The sequence below is a fragment of the Pimephales promelas genome, chromosome 15 (assembly GCF_988280905.1).
Source record: "Pimephales promelas chromosome 15, fPimPro1.hap1.1, whole genome shotgun sequence".
Lineage (NCBI taxonomy): Eukaryota > Metazoa > Chordata > Actinopteri > Cypriniformes > Leuciscidae > Pimephales > Pimephales promelas.
This window is the reverse complement of record NC_142783.1, coordinates 16,071,857-16,089,473: the sequence shown is the minus strand read 5'-3', so window position 1 is coordinate 16,089,473 and position 17,617 is coordinate 16,071,857. Positions and strand designations below refer to the sequence as shown.

General features: G+C 37.3%; 1 protein-coding gene across 2 annotated transcripts; it reads left to right on the top strand.

The window, feature by feature from the left end:
* Positions 1 to 44: 44 nt before the first annotated feature.
* Positions 45 to 14,550, top strand: fyna (FYN proto-oncogene, Src family tyrosine kinase a). Of its 2 annotated transcripts, none has more exons than XM_039671665.2 (13): positions 45 to 130; positions 4,749 to 4,836; positions 5,367 to 5,623; positions 6,118 to 6,214; positions 7,588 to 7,686; positions 7,869 to 7,972; positions 8,483 to 8,632; positions 8,728 to 8,892; positions 9,100 to 9,279; positions 10,776 to 10,852; positions 10,964 to 11,117; positions 11,733 to 11,864; positions 13,362 to 14,550. In XM_039671665.2, exons 3-13 carry the CDS (start codon positions 5,377 to 5,379, stop codon positions 13,568 to 13,570), a joined length of 1,614 nt encoding a protein of 537 aa, XP_039527599.1. In that variant the 5' UTR covers positions 45 to 130; positions 4,749 to 4,836; positions 5,367 to 5,376; the 3' UTR covers positions 13,571 to 14,550. The 2 variants fall into 2 exon arrangements, with proteins under 2 accessions (XP_039527599.1, XP_039527588.1); XM_039671654.2 differs by lacking the exon at positions 45 to 130 and adding an exon at positions 3,016 to 3,207.
* The last annotated feature ends 3,067 nt before the right edge of the window (positions 14,551 to 17,617 follow it).

Genomic DNA, 17,617 nt, shown 5'->3' with positions numbered 1-17,617 from the left:
AGAGTTGTGTGAGCCAATAAGACGCCTCCGTGAAGCCGGGGGGAGGAGTTACTCTCACACACTGGAGGGGAAGGAAGCGCGCGCAACCAGCAACTGGTGATTCGGGAAAAGCGAATCCAGTCACAAAGGGGTATTTTTCTGCTATTTTTATTTCTTTTTTGAGCATTCCTTTTAGTTTTTTACCCCCATAAACCCGTCTTTAAAAAAAATGTCTATTTTGGTTTCTCAAAACCGAAGGGAGATGGCAAACATCATAGATTTAAATGGCTGAGTAGGCTATTCATTTGGTCTTCGTTTTATCTAAATAGACGCTTGGTCAACACATAGATTTGTGATCATTCCCAACGCTCCAACCATGGATTGCATTTTTCCAATATAAACATCCAGTCACACATCGCATGCATGATGAATTCATTCTGAGGAATCCTGGTGACCTAGATTCAGTCACGGTTTATTGTCAGCCCGAGCCCAGACGGAGCTGTTTTGAATGCACTGAAATAGTCTCAAGCGCACTTTCACATCACCATACTAACTCACGTCACCATGGCAACTGCTCGACATCACAGTAGATTGCTCATAAACAATAATAATATTGTCACTGCGCAATGTTGACATATTTGTTTACGTCTGAACGAGTGAATGATATGTCTGTGCAATCCATGAAAGAGTGCTATATAGCTAAAGAGAGATTGATTGCAAACCAAGCCCTAAAAACATTCAAATCTTTTAACTAGCCTACACCAAACTGGGTTCTGCAAACTGAACATTTATCTTTAAAAAACTATCATGTATGATACAATTAACAGGACACAAATGAACAGTAGGCTATAAAACAAATCACATAGGCTTCCAAAGGGCCCTATAGGCTAATGCTAATTGGGGCATTTGATCAACAATAATCTTTCAAATGTAAAAAACATGAGCATATTGATAATTATAATTTAACCAGTGAAACATCACAAAAACATCTTGAAAGGTCAGCTCTCTGCATGTCATGAAGTGACTCAACAAAATCTTGATGATTATAAAATGTAGGTTATTCAAATATATCAAAATCTCACTACGGTTGGCCGACGCTGTAGCAACAGATGTTGATTTAGGGCTAGAGTCCACTGGCAGAGTTTCATTTTCTAAGATTAAAACTAATAATATTGAAATTCAGCCCAAATCTTGATCTGTTTTTTGTTGATTATCAAATACGGGACCAGGGCTAGAAATCAAGACAGTTATAAGTCCATTTTAGAACAACCACATACCCATAAAATAATAATTTATTAACTCCCATGTTCTTGTATGAATTTCTTTGTTCTGTGAAACACACAGGAAGATGTTGAGGAGAATTCTAGGAGAATTTAGAACGACAGAGGCTGTCATTCTGTTAAACATTTCCTTTTGTTTTCCACGGAAGAAAGAACACAATATAGGTTTCAAACAACATGAGTAAATGTTCACATAATTTAAATGTACAGGCAAACAATCCCTTTTAAGTGATTTGAACATTCCAACATTATTGCCCAAGGAAAAAAAAAAAAGATAGTGTTGAAAGAACACATTTATGATGGTGTGTAATCATAATGGAATATGATCTTTAAAAATAAATCCTGTTGTTTTTATAAAAACATCCAGTGGTTGCCATGCAAAATAATTCTGTAAAAAATACAGTAAAAATGTAAACATATTTACAGAACAATCTGTAAATTTTACAGTATAAAACTGTAATTTAGAAACAAAATCCAACAACGCACACTGCTACAAAAAAACAACAACAACAACAACAAAACAGTTTTGTACCTTTAACATATTGACAACCACCATAAAAGTGCCTTTCCACAAGCTGAATTAAGGTGCACAGAGTCATTCTGCAAAACACTCATAGCAACACATAATAATGCAATAAAAATTCATTAATCAAAAGAAGATGTAACCTAAAACTCAAATGTGCATAACTGATAAAAACTATTAGGAAACATAATTATTTAAACAAAAGTCTTGTCACACAGGGAATTGGTTGTCAGTTTAACATTTTCAATGTAAATAATAATTGAATGTCTCTTTTTCCTTCTACATAACAGCATTATACTGTTTAAATGACAGGATAGCTCTTTTACAGTTTTATTACGGGAACATCTAACAAACCTAACAGTTTTTTTTTTCCATAGCGGTTTATTCAATGTTTGAGTTAAAATTACACAACGTTTTTTACAGTTAATTTTAATATGCCAATTTTGGGCTTTTCAGTTAAAAAATTCATGAAACAGCAGGTAAAAAGTCAAACCAACCCAGAGAATTATAATTCAAAATGACCTGCCCAACCTGACATTTATGAAAACATTATTTTGTCCTGAGAACACATTAATTTGCAACCTTTTAGTCAATTTATTTGCATAAGCATGCATTTAGGCTACTAGGATAATCACTTGCAGGTGATTTCTAATTTAAAGGGTTGGTTTACCCAAAAATTTTTGTCATTAGCCTACTATATCTCACCCTCATCTTGTTCCAAACCTGTAGCCTATGAGTTTCTTTCTTCTGCTGAACACAAATTGTTGGTAGCTAACCAGAAAGTTGACGGCACCCATTGACTTCCATGGTATTTTTTCCCTCACTTTTCTTTCTTGAAACTCATACAGATTTGGAGCAACATATGGGTGTAGAGTAAATTATGATATTTTTATGTTTTGTTTGTTTGTTTGTTTGTTTGTTTTGTTTTTTTGGGTGAACTAATGAAGAGTGTCTAGAAGGTGTAGCTCACAACATGCATGGATTAGAAAAAAAAGGAAGGTATTTTTGAATTAAATTGTTGGTGTCACAGGTTGTCGACGATTACTGAGAGATTTGTGGAGCATGACCAGACAGTCCTTGTTTTCCTATAGTAACCACAGCTGTGCCCACGCTGCATAGTTGGAGCAAGAAAGGACCATCGAGGAGGCAAAATATATGCGCGCGCACGCACGCAGGCGTCTTCTGCGCCATCTGATTGGCTGAAGGTCCTGTCAATCACACCCTCGGTCCCTAGAGAATCCGCCTCAGCAACGCCATCATCTGTTACACTCGGCGACAGGAGCAGCCTGAGCCGTCAGGGCCAATGTTGTTATTTTCATAATTCACCGAGATTTTATTAATAGAAAAAGCTGTCTGCAAATGACCTATTTTCGATTCTCTCTTTGCGGTGAAATACAAAACACTTCAGGCGACCCCTCTCTCTTGGTAAGCATTTTTGATGGTCTTGCGTTTTTGATACACTTGGTGGTGCAGCCGATTTGTATCCAATGGATATTGTGGTTTATGGAAATGATGGGAGATGGAGGCATTATAGCGCCAGTGCGAGCGGACTAACCATAATGCGTTCGCTTTATCGGCCGCATGGTATTTATGGATGTTTAAGATCGAGCATGAATGTGTTTTTGTGTAGGGATGGTGATGCTTTTGCTCCGAGTCCGAAGCGCTCGTCTCTGGCAGCAGGATTGATGCGCAGCAGAAAAAGCCTTACGTGCACAATTGAATGGAAGAATAAGGCCTCTGTCACTAGACAGTAGTCATCTTATGTTAGAATGAAATCATACAGGGTTTCTCTATACAATCTCTAGTCTCTATAGTCATTGTGTGACTTAACGGATTTTATTTTATTTTTTTAGTACAATCTCAATCTGTCTATTGACGTTTTGATGGTTTTATGTCTATTCGAATGTAGCCATATGCACTGGATCTCAGACACACAAAAAAAGTCCCTCTTATTGCTTGGTTTATGCATGCAGAATTATAAATACAGGGTTACCATGGTCATGGAAAACCTGGAAAAATCTGGGTATTTTACAGTAAAATGGTCTGGAAAAGTAATAAAGTCATGGAATTGTATCTGTACATTTGTTTCTCTGGTTTTGCTTTGAGTGCCAGAAAGCCAAATCCTTAATTAGCCGCATTCAAATCTTTTTGAGACTTAAAACTATAGTTTAAATTTCTTAATTTAAAGGATTGGTACTTGAAATCATCCCAGCAACCTCTGTAAAAAAAATATCTGCGCAGTAATCGTTAATAGAGTAGAGAGAAACGCATACAGGTTTGGAACAACTTGAGGGAGAGTAAATGGTGAACTATCCCTTTAAGATATGTTCAATGGTTTCATGAAATTTTGATGAGTATAAGTATGTAACTTTATGTTTTTTAAGGAATGTAGATAAAACAATACTATATAAGGTCTGTGATTGAGACTGTGGAAGAGAGAAACCTTTCCTTGTTCAGCAAAAGTATGAATGGCTCTTACTCCCGATTTCTGTTTTCTCGAGATTAATTAAAGGGTGTTCTAGGATAAATTGTGCCATTTATTCAAAAATAAGTCCTTAAATGTATATTTCACCCAAAAATGAATCATTGACTCATCCTCAGATTGTTCCAAAGTTTCTTTCTTCTGTTGATCACGAAAGATGATATTTTGAAGAATGTTGGTTTTGGTAGACAGTTGACGGCACCCATTGACTTTTTTTTTATAGTATTTTATTTCCATACTCAATGGAATCAATGGCTAAACTGACTAGTTACCAAAACCAACATTCTTCAAAAAAAAAAAATATATATATATATATTAGTTCAACAGAAGAAATAAACTCACAGGTTTGGAACAACATAAGGGTAAGTAAATGATGACAAACTTTTCATCTTTGGGTGAACTACCCCTTTAAGAATTCCATGTAGTTCTTTAGAAGTTGTTTGCAAATAAACCGATGTCTCTGGCTTTTGTTTTGCCCACTCAGGCACATGAGCGAATCGTAGATGTTTTTACCACATCTTTAATTGAATGGAATGCGAATACTCCACTGTGGTAGCCCAGTGCTCGCCTTGGTATGTTTATTGATTGTATGTTTTTTTCATTTACTTTCTGCATGTGTTCAAATCTTCGGTCAAAACAAGCTACTCATATTAATATTTGTTAATCATGATGTTCTACAAAATGGAAAAATAGCTTTTGTAAAATACTAGTAGTTAAAAGTAAATGTAAATGTGGCATCAGATTATTTAACCAAATTATTACTATTTGATGCAAATAAGATAAAATTAATCACAAATTCAGTGAATGGTTCATTTATTTGTTTTAATTTTTTCTTGCTAAAAACCAAGATGTCTTGCTGAATCTCTAGTCGATTTATATATATATATATATATATATATATACACACACACAGTATATTTATATACCTTTCAAGTAATTACTATTATATTTATTTGTTAACTTCCAGTCAGTTGTTCTGAATATGAACCTAAACCTCATTTTTAATATGGCTCACTTGATTAGATTCAAACCAATAAAATGTCAAACATGTCATTGTGTCTGTTAATGAATGTTCATTTATGCCCTTTTCTTCACCACAAAGAATATAGATAATGGGCTGTGTGCAATGTAAGGACAAAGAGGCAACCAAACTCACAGACGACAGAGAAACTAGTGTCTCACAGCATGCAGGATATCGATATGGGGCTGATCCGACACCTCAGCATTACCCTAGCTTTGGAGTCACCACAATACCCAACTACAACAACTTCCATGCGCCTGTCAGTCAAGGAGTGACTGTGTTTGGTGGAGTGAACTCCTCTTCACACTCAGGAACGTTACGATCCCGGGGTGGAACAGGTAAAATAAGGCACTTTACTGTTCTGGCACTCGGAATCTTCATCATGACATAAAAATCATCGTATTTATTACTCTTTCTTAGTTTTATTGTGCCCGTTGGATTGGTCCATATAATTCCAAATAAAAAATAGTTATGTTTCTGAAACAACTTTTTTTTTTTGACTGACATCACCAGGGCCTCTTATTTTTAACATTCTGGTATCAAACATGCACATTTTTTTGTGATCTAATCCAAATTTGATGGATAAAATCAGTCCTGGCGCACTGTTTTCTCATTGAATATCTTGTTTTATTTGGAATTATTTAATAGAAGTAAAATGAGTTGTAAAAAACAAATAATGTTGACTGTTTAAAATAATATTTTTAAAAAAATATCCCAACTATTTCTACTTTGGAGCACATTGTTGAGACATTGTAATATTTCTATAAAACTATGTATTGTTTTAGTCTTTGTCAGTATGCTGATGTTATCTGTCATGTCACTTACTTTGCAGGAGTAACACTCTTTGTAGCACTTTATGATTATGAGGCAAGGTCAGAGGATGACCTCAGCTTCAGGAAAGGGGAAAAGTTCCAGATTCTAAATAGCACGTGAGTTTATGGAACAATTTATCTATAAAGCATGAAAGACTTTTCATTAATATACTACAGAGCCCTGCACATGATATGCAGTGAAAAAAAAAAGTATATAGGCCATGAATTAAAAATTTGTTCCCATGACTTAGTGATACGCCAGGACGTTTTACTTATTCATTCCTTCGGTTTAACTTAATTGTGCGCACTATATAATAATTTGATCCCTCATTTTACTAAATTGTGCTCACAATATAATAATTTGTTTTAGTGAAATAAAAACAAGGGAACGAATAAGTACAACGTGGCCACGATTTACTAAAACGAGAAAATTTGTGGTCATGATATATATATATATTTTTGTCCGTATGGCATATGCAGGGCTCCATTGGATACTGTTTGAAATATTAACTTAATTGTTTTTATTCAATATTAACTATGTAATATTAAATATGTTTTTCATATACGCTGCTGTTTAAAAGTTTGTGGTTGGCAAGATTTTTTCCTGTATTTTTTTTTTTTAGTTTTGTGCTCAGCAAGGCTGCATTTATTTGACAAAAAGCAGTAAAATTGTGAAATTATTCAAATCAGTACAACGGTTTCTACTTTAGTATATTTTAAAATGTAATTTATTCCTGTGATGCGAATTTTCAGCATTATTACTCCAATCTTCAGTGTCACATAATCCATAAGAAATCATTCTAATATGCTGATTTGATACTCAATAATAGTTCTTATTAGCATCAATGTTGAAAGCAGTTTTTTTGCTGCTTAATATTTTGCTTAAGGATTTTCTGGATTATTTGATCAATAGAAAGTTAAAAAGAACAGCATGTATTTGAAATATACGGTAAATATTTTGTTATTGTCATGTTTTGTTTCTTGTTCCTGGTTCTTGTCTGTCATGTGATCCCCTGTTTTAGTCATGTGATCCTGCCATGTTTTCCTTTGTCTGTTGTCATTGGTTTAGTCGTTATTCTTGTGTATTTAAGCCCTTATGGTGCCCTGTGCCATTGTTTTGTGTAACTGCTGTGTGTAAGCCTCATCTCTAGTCTATGGTCTTGTTTCATGCCCCATAATGCTTTTTTGTTTTATGTTTGTTGGGTTTTTTATGTTTTGGGATTGTTTTTCTTTTAATAAACTGCTCTTGGGTTCTCAACAAGCTTGCCTCCAGTGGACTATAAACAGTTACATGATAAATCTCTGTCACAAAAGCTTACCCCAAATCTTTGAACAGTAGTGTTTCTGCACATTACCTCTTGGGAACACAAAAATTGAATTTTATATGTGCATTATAACACAGCCAGTTTCCTTCTAAATAATTGAAACTTGACCCAGTAGAAATGTATTCATTGTTTATTTGTTTTCTTGTTCCTGTTGTCGTATATCAGGGAAGGAGACTGGTGGGAGGCTCGCTCTCTCACTACAGGTGGAACAGGATACATACCCAGTAATTATGTGGCTCCAGTGGACTCCATACAGGCAGAAGAGTAAGTTCGTTTTAGTACCAAAAAAGGCAAAAGTGAAATATAAATAGGAGAACTGTCTAGAAGAACAATGTCTGTTTTTTGCATTATTCTATGAAGTGTTTTTATTGGGGCGAGCACAATAACATAACTTTGTCATGTGGTCATACTGTTAACTAAACTAAACACTATGTATCCTTGTGTAGTTGGTATTTTGGAAAACTAGGCCGTAAAGATGCAGAAAGGCAACTGTTGTCGAATGGAAATCCCAGAGGCACATTCCTTATAAGGGAGAGTGAGACCACAAAAGGTAATTTGCCTTTGCCCAAACCCATTCACAGATACACTACCATTACAAAGTTTATGGTCAGTAAGATTTTTTTTTAATTTGAAAAGAAGTCTCTTATGTTCACCAAGGCTGCATTAATTTGATTAAAAACATAGTAAAAAAACAGAAATACTGTAAATATTGTTACAATTTCAAATAACTGTTATATTGTAATATATTCTAAAATGTTGAACAGTTGGTATTTTTGTGAAACCTGTGATGCATCTTTTCAGAATTCTTTGAAGAATAACAAATTCAAAAGATCAGATTTTTTGTAACTTTATAAATGTCTTTGCAGTGACACGTTTGATCAAATTAATGCATCCTTGCTGTACAGAATTATTAATTTTATCCAAATATTTGAACTGTAGTGCATATTAGTTAAAAGTTTTCCAAACTTTACATGTTTTCTCTGAATTATTAACTGATATTTGAGACTCCTGTACTGTCCTAAAACTATCCTAATTTCCTGTTCGCTCATGTTTATTCCAGGAGCGTATTCCTTGTCCATACAGGATTGGGATGAAACTAAGGGTGATCACGTGAAGCATTACAAGATACGCAAATTAGACAATGGAGGATATTACATCACCACTAGAGCTCAGTTTGAAACTCTGCAACAGCTTGTGCATCATTATTCTGGTAAGTCTGCATTAAATTCTAAATCTGAAAATGAATTGATCTTAAATGATAACAAGACAGTACAAAATATACATGCTATGAATATCTCCGTTCAGCCCGGGCTGCTGGACTCTGTTGCCGATTAATAGTCCCGTGCCATAAAGGCATGCCCCGCCTCGCCGACCTGTCCGTCAAAACCAAAGATGTATGGGAGATCCCACGGGAGTCACTTCAGCTCATCAAACGATTGGGGAATGGACAATTCGGAGAAGTCTGGATGGGTAAGAGATCAGCTTAACATCATACCCAATAAAAGAGTTTGATATTCATACATTACTTATAATTCCAGGGGTATAAATCCAGGCCTGTCAGGGAGGCAGAGAACATTTCATCTTGTCAAAAGAAAGCCAGCTGTCTTGGAAGGATTTATGTGTGGTTCCTTTCAAGGGCTGTGTGACTCATTATGAAATCTCGTCTCTGAATGGCAGGCACTTGGAATGGCAATACTAAAGTGGCAGTGAAGACCTTGAAACCAGGCACAATGTCCCCAGAGTCGTTCCTGGAGGAGGCTCAGATAATGAAGAAACTGAGGCATGACAAGTTAGTGCAGCTGTATGCGGTCGTCTCTGAAGAACCCATCTACATTGTGACAGAATATATGAGCAAAGGTAGGATTTTGCAAACAGAAGTGCCAAATTAGGCAGTTCTTTTTAACTTTCTATTCTTCAAAGAATCCTTCAAAATCATCACAGTTCCTACAAATATATTAAGCGGCAACTCTTTTCAACATTTACCGTAGTAAGATATGTCGTGAGAACCAAATCAGCATGCTAGAAGAATTTCTGAAGTGACACTGAAAACTGAAGTAATGGCTACATTATGTTTTAAAATATATTCAAATAGAAAATAAGTATTATATATATATATATAACATATATGAAGACTTCTGGTGCAAAAGCCGATATTAAGTGAATGCGCTCCACACATAGTATACATTCATTAAGTACTTTCACTTCAAATCCGCTAAATCCCTGCCCCAGCCCATTCAGAAATTCCTGTTTGTTAGCAGAAACCTCTAAATGCCACTTACCTTTGCCAGCAAAATCCTCTCTAAGTTTTCAGAACCAATCAGGAGACGCGAATCGAATCATATGATTTCAAAATGAATGACGACGGCGTGCATATGAGCCAGCTTTCAATTATGGAGCTGCAAGTTTTATCCTGTTTAGAGAGATTTTTAATTAAACAAGATGTTTAGAAGTACTTTATTCTAGAAATGTACATTTTATGACAATGGATCGTTTACATTTGACTAGTATCAGTTTAATGTTTAAAGACTTCTAATGTTTAATGCACTTCTTGTTATTTATTTATTTATTTTTATTTATTTGAATGCTTCATCATTAGGGCCCAAGCCCTAAAGATGAAGCAAAAATAAAGTGTTGGCCGATCACATGGTTGTGACTATTGTGAGTCAAAGTTATAGCGCTGATGGCACCTCCACCTCAGTGCCTTTAGGTAACTAACCATCGGCTTGGGCCCATCATCGCTGCTCGCAGCTATATATATATATATATATATATATATATATATATTTTATTTTATTTTTTTTTTTAAATAATATTTGTATATTTTTTTTAAGCTTAGTGTATATGGTTTAGTTATTGTATAGTCTTCTGTTTGTTGTTATCCACTAAGTGTGCTGTCATTATGGTTATACTGTGTAAATTAGCCTTTTATCTTTATTCAGAAAGGACAGTGAAGGGGGACTGGAGAGAGATAGGGTGGGATCGAGAAAGGACCACGAGTCCCCTGTGAGCACTTGGAACTGAATAGGATACAAACGTGGCAGTAGTGATTTTGCAACTCTTTTCTATAACTTGTCCAAAGAGGTGACCTTAGTGGTTTTTGAAACAAAAGCACAGATGCACTTCTATATCATATCATAAATAAGTGACATTTTTGAAAATAAGGCTTTACAATAACCGACTAATAACCTTTAATTGCCATTAAAGGGAAATTACTGAATAAAAAGTTTGATAGAAATGCTCGTTTAAAAGAAGGTTTTTGCATCTGAAGTCTTCTTTATATATAAATTAAATATTAAGAAGTTTTGTTTCGTTTGAAGGTGAAGGTTTGTTCACACATTTTGATGGTCTTTCAGGAAGCCTGCTGGATTTCTTGAAGGATGGTGAAGGACGTGGGCTTAAATTGCCAAATTTAGTTGACATGGCCGCTCAGGTTTGTAAAATGTTTTGATGCCCATAATCATTAAAGGTATCTGGTATCAGTAAGCTCTTACCTAACCCCAGGACACTTAAATATTCCATTGCTTGCACACTCCTCTTCTAGGTTGCTGCAGGCATGGCTTACATTGAAAGGATGAACTACATCCACAGAGATCTGCGGTCTGCCAATATACTTGTTGGTGATAGCTTAGTGTGCAAGATTGCAGATTTTGGACTGGCCAGACTAATAGAGGACAATGAATACACAGCACGACAAGGTGAGGTATACGGTTCCAAATCAGGCTTCGCTATTCTGTCTTTATAGACTTAGTTAACCCTCTATGGTTTCCTTCTCTTTACACTTCACACTGACCATTCAGAAAAAAGTGCAACAAACTGCATTATTGGACTGACTAGATCAGAGTTTATAAAAAACATTAATATGCTGTTTTTAAGTCATACGATACTCAGTTTTCTCTCCACAGGAAAGAAAAATTTTTCCTTCTTCGCCTGGATTTTTTTGTTCACAGATGACAGCCCAACATAGTTTTACAGTTAACTGAAAAAATATTAATGTTACCATTATGTAAAATGTTGAAATAATACAATTACTCATAAATATTGGCGTCCGCATTACTGTGGTTGTTATTTATTTATTCATTGAAAGTGTATATAGCAATACAATAGTTTTTATGCATGTTTCATTTGTTCACTAAGATGACGTGGCTATTCAGGTCAAATAATACATGACAGCAGTGTTTTATCTACTAATGTTTGTTTCCTTATGCACGTATTCAACAGGGTTAAATCTGCAATTTCCATGGGAACATTGCCCAGTCCACAAGTAGGCCACATTTTGAGATCAGAGACATAATTTCTGTGTTCCGTTGTAGGTGCCAAGTTCCCAATCAAGTGGACGGCTCCAGAGGCAGCACTCTATGGAAGGTTTACTATCAAGTCAGATGTGTGGTCGTTTGGAATACTACTCACAGAGCTGGTCACCAAAGGACGCGTACCCTATCCAGGTGAGATCTGGTGGTGGAAGGAACATTCTTACATCATTAACACTGAAAATAACTAACAAAAATGACCTGAATTCATTAATTTTCATCGAAAGTTTGCCATTTGATGCAAAACAAGTTCTTAATGTGATAATTAAAAAAAAAAAATTAATTCTGTCAAATTCCACACCTGTATGAACACAAAATAAGATATTTAAAAAAAAAAATCTCAATGTCTCCTTAGTTATTTTCTAACTTTTCTCAATCCAAATTAATAAAATCTGATTCTGAAAGTTCTCTTTATATGAACACTACATTTTGCAGTCATATGCATATATTTGTTTGCATGTATTCTGAACAAAATTTCAATGCATGCGCATTGCCCAGTTGCCCCGTTCAGAACAATAACGGCACCGTGATAATGTCACTGTATCTACCATGAGTTTGATTTTTTTTTTTTTTTTTTTTTTTTGGCTTGATGACATACTTAAAAAAATGCTGACATATAGACACAATTAACATTTTTTTAAATCAAATATTTAGTCTCCTCAACTGACCAGTTCACAAGACCTAAATAAACGTTAATGCCTACTTACAATTAGGGCTGTCATTATATATTACATAAATTATATATAAATCTATATACATGAAAATATTTCTTAAATATATAAAAGCGTACACAGTGCACCCACATATATTATGTAAACATAAACTTTTATTTTGGATGCGATTAATCGTTTGACAGCCCTATTTATAATATGTAAAATATTTGTAAAACTTGGAGAACTTATTATAAAATGATTATGGTAAACATGCAGTACTGCGAAAAAATAAATTTTGAATCCAATTGAGAGGATATTTGAATTCACGTGTTTACATGCTTATTTATGAGCAAATTGTTTAAGGTCTACACCACTCTTTTAATCCGATTGAAATTTTATTCAGATAAAGCTCATTCAGATCAATGAAGGTGTTTACCGAAGCCAAAATATCCCAGTGACGGTTGTTGATGTGGAGCCGCGGTATAAAGGTCCCGCTCTAGCAGACTGAATCGTAAGCACAGCTGAACTACCTAAAATGACAGAAACCGTCTTTGGGGAAAAAATTATTTGAAGTGTAATTGAATTTTTTTAGTTTGGCTTGCGTCTCATTCAATTACATGGAGATACTGCAGCCAGGCACCAGGGGGCGACTGAAATGCTTTAGCTTTACTTTTCAGGACACACTTGTTTACATAAAGCCTTTGAGCCAATTGAGCCATCGTTCTGATCACTAACGAATTATTTGGGTGCATGCAAACGTTGGACCCCATAGGCTTGCATTGTATGGACAAAAACATTCAAAATATCTTCTTTGATGTTCCACAGAAGATATAATGTTTGGAATTTATTTGGGTCAACTATCTATCTTTAAAAGACTGAATTCATGAATGAAGTATAACACAGCATCATAAAGGAATTTAAGGGTCCCACAACTTTTTTTTCCCAGTTAAAGAGCACATGCTTTGCATTTGTCCCTCAGGCATGAACAACCGGGAAGTCCTGGAGCAAGTAGAGCGTGGTTACCGGATGCCCTGCCCCCAGGACTGTCCCAGCTCCCTGCATGAGCTCATGCTCCAATGCTGGAAAAGGGACCCCGAGGAGCGGCCCACCTTTGAGTATCTGCAAGCCTTCCTGGAGGATTACTTCACTGCCACTGAACCACAGTACCAACCCGGGGACAACCTCTAAACACATTGACAGAGAGTGCAAAGAGTGCCACAAAAGACTGCCCTTCAAAAGACTGATCGAAAGAGCGTTTGATAAGAAAAGCTTCCAGGTTTTGTGCCATCTCAATGACCCAATATCTGACACAATCCATCTTCCATCGAACTAAGGACATGCAATCGCATTATATCTGTCAGTAAAGCCAAAAATAGTGTTCTGTGGAGAGACATCAGTCATGAATAATGATAAGAATGGCTTGTTTGTATGTAGTGTAAATAGTGTGTTTAGTTTTCCCTTGTATTTGGCTTGTTTTATTACTTTTTATAATGCTGTTTTGCGTTCTTATCCAGGCCGAGAAAGAATTGACGCTGTGAGGAAAGCATGAACGACAGAGGCGGGATCAGACATTTAAGAATTTACAATGATTCTGGAAATCATTCTTAGACACTTCCAGTGGGGTGTTGATCAGCCTGTCAATTGTATATTAAATTAACTGTATGTGTCAAAACACTCCCGTTTTGCATAGGTAGCATTTCTGACAGATTATAGTGATTTTCACCGAGGGTAATGATGTCCGCACTGGTTTTAGTGAGTTTGCTGGGCCTAATTATTTTGCACCTGCTTTTAGCAAGCGCTCAGTGTCTCAATTTTGTTTTCTGCTTCTTAGAATGAGTGCATTTTCTATTTAGTCACTTTGGATTAACAATAGAGCAGTGTATGTATCAGAATAGAATGAGACCAAGTGGGCATTATGCTTGACCATACTGACATCTTTCCTGCAAAGAAGATAAAATGACTGCTAACATCCTTACTGTTGTGAGAGAAAATAAAAGGAGTCCATTAAATGTATCTCACAATATCATGCATTATAAAATAACATGACTAAATACATAGAGAAATATTATAAAATGGTAGAATTCCACTCGAGATAACTCATTGCTGGTCTGCCTTGTTTTTGCCACTCATTTTGTCATGATAAAATGATGCGTATGTCTGAATATTCATTATTGGGTGATTCTTTACTTTTTTTTGTCACATTTAAAAAGGGACAGACCTCTCTGTAAACATACTGTAAGTCAACGATACTTTCACATATTCTCATTGCGAAAATATCTGCCTGAGCCATTTTCCGAGAGCAGTTATTCAGCTACTGTTCAAAAACTATTCAGTGTTGATTTCAGCCAATATTTTGGAAAGAAAAATGTGTTCAAATGAGGGCTGCTTTTATCAGGGCCTATGATTGAAATTATGTACTGCATTTGTGTTAAAATCCAACCGTATAATTTTCACATTTATTTTTGTACCATCTATATTTGGATTAATTCATAAATATTGTGTTTATTTAATTTCTTTGTTTCATTTATGCACACACATTTTTAGAATAAAGTGTCATTCAAATCCATTTCTCCTTTCATTTTTTGTTTTCACCTGACATCCAATTTTAATTTTAACGTTTAAACTTTTTTTTGTTAAGATTGGGAGGTACTCCAAGATTCTCTAGATTTAAAACATTTATCACAATTTTAAACTTTTAGATTTGACATTTATGTGAAAATTTGGTCATATTGATATTCTTAATTCATATTGATGCATTTACGCATTTTAGATGATAAAACGTACTCGGTTACTAACGTAACTTCGGTTCTCTCTAGGAGAGGGACCGAGTACTGCGTGATATCTTACGCTTGGGGAAAACCTCTTTTCCACGAGATATTGAAGCCAAAAATTATTCTTAATTTTGAATTAATTTAAAATGCATTGCGGCAGCATGCAAGGTGGCTCGCGTGCCTATTGGCTGTCCTGCTGCAACTGCTGCAGCCTATCGAGAGAGGCTCTTGGTGACGTCATATCCAATGGAGGCGCTTCACTCCTGGGTCTATAAATAGCTCGATGGGCTGATATAATCTGGTTTTTCATTGCCAGAGCGAACCAGAGCGTTTTGCAGGCACGGCAAAAATACGCAGTACTCGTTGCTAGAGAGAACCGAGGTTATGTTAGTAACCGAGTGTGTTCTCTTACGAGAGGTTCTCTCGTACTGCGCAATATCTTACGCTAGGGGAACACAATGTAAAACTCTGTGTGTGCTGGGATCCAACACCAAAGTCCTAAGCGCAGGTGCCTGGGGCTCATATACTACATAATCACCAAGGAGTCACAAAGAGTCTGAGAAGAGAGGCTAGAAGCGTCATTGCCAATAAGTCAGCGTCCTAAGGGAGCTAATCACATCAACAGTGTTCCACACAGTCAGGGTGAAAATGTACGGCCTTAACTGGGTTACGGTAGGGTCCTACTTTTGATCAGCAAGCATTGCTCAAGCGGTTGTAGTATTCTGAGCCGAAGCAACGGGGCAGACAATACTGATTTTTAGACCGAAAGTAGTTTATCCATCTGGATAGGCTCTGTTTCGATGCGGCTAGTCCCATGGCACGTCCGTTGAATTAAACAGAGAGCTGCTCAGTCTGTCTGAAAACAGACGAGTGAGACACATAAGACTGGGCAAAGGAAGCTTGTGTCCTTTTCCTCGTTGTAAACCGGCGGGGCAGACAGGGAAATAATCTGAGCCCTGAACAGTGTAGTACCTTTTATTCGGGAACAACAACGCCTCAGCGCGTTGTCGACTGCCAACATTTCTAGACAGTTTTGTGTAGGAGCTTCTCCCATTCTGACCTCTGGCCAAAGAACGGTCTTCCCTTGAGCAGCGTTCCCCATCCTGAGGTGGAGGCATCCGTGGACACCACCTTCACACTAGAGGAAGTCCCAAGGTTTATACCTGACTGGTACCAGTCGATTACTCTCCAAAGTTTCAGAGATGTGATGCATTTCTGATCGACCTTGAGGAGAAACAGACCGGAGGCTCTTGCCTGAGGTGGTACTCGGACATTTAGACATAACTGCAGCGGGCCCATGTGAAGTAGACCCAACTGGAGTACTGATGATGCCTAGCATTCCATGAGTCCTAGCATTTTCTGAAACCTTTTGCGGGACTATAGTGCCGCTGCGGAAGGATTTCGTGATGAGCTGAATGTTCAGTCTGCGCTCTGGCGACAGTCGCGAGCTGTCATAGACAGCGAGTTCAGTTCTGTGCCCAGAAAAGATATCCTGTGACTGGGAGACAACAAATGTTTCGCCCAATTGACTTTGAGATCTAGTTTCTCGAGATGTTCGAGTATGGTCCTGTGTTTTATGAGCTCTGGGTTTTATCGAGCTAGAATCAGCCAATCGTCCAAGTAGTTCAAAATTTGCATGCCCCGATGTTTCAGAGGTGCGTGAGCCACGTCCATGCACATTGCAAATGTACGGGGTGCTAGGGACAGGCCGAATGGTAGGACAGTGTATTGATATGCCTGTGGGAGTTTCGGTGGAAGTCTGGCCGCGCCGAGACTTAAACACCATCATTTCCTAGGAGGGAAGAGCGCTTTGGTAAGAAGTGCTTCATAGCCTGTGACGTCTTCTGAACCTCAGCAAATCTATCCGCAAAATCTTTGACGGAGGATCCAAAGAGGCCAGCTGGGGAGATGGGCACGTCATGGAATGCGCAAGTTCGGAACGCTCCGAGTCTGACATCTCAGATAAGGTCAGCCATAGGTGTCTCTTAGCAAGGGTGAGAGAAGCCATGTTCCACCCAATGGCCTGTGCAGCGGATTTCGCGCTGTGAAGTGCCAGATCTGTAGCGCTCCTCAAATCCAGCATGCTGATAACTTCCGGTCCTTCCTTATCCAGTTTCCAGAGAAAGTCGGCTTGGAAGAACTGTTCGCGCTCCGCCCACTCAAGGCAGAGGTTCACCACGGCCTGTGAGAGCAGACGCATCAGCTCAGATTCGACGCTGGCCCGTTTCCCTGACAATTCGCGGGTAGAGGGGGATAGGTCCACAGAGCTCGCCCAATCCTCACTTTCCGACGCCCGGATACAGCAGCTGGCCTCCTCTACAGATGCAGCTATCTTGTCATCATAACTGGCGGAAGTGGTGACAGACGGCGGCCGTTGTCCGTTCTGAGTGAAGCTGGTGAAGCTGACGGACGAAACGGCGAGCTTTCGCAGGCTGGAGAAGCCTCGGGACCCGCTGAGTACGGC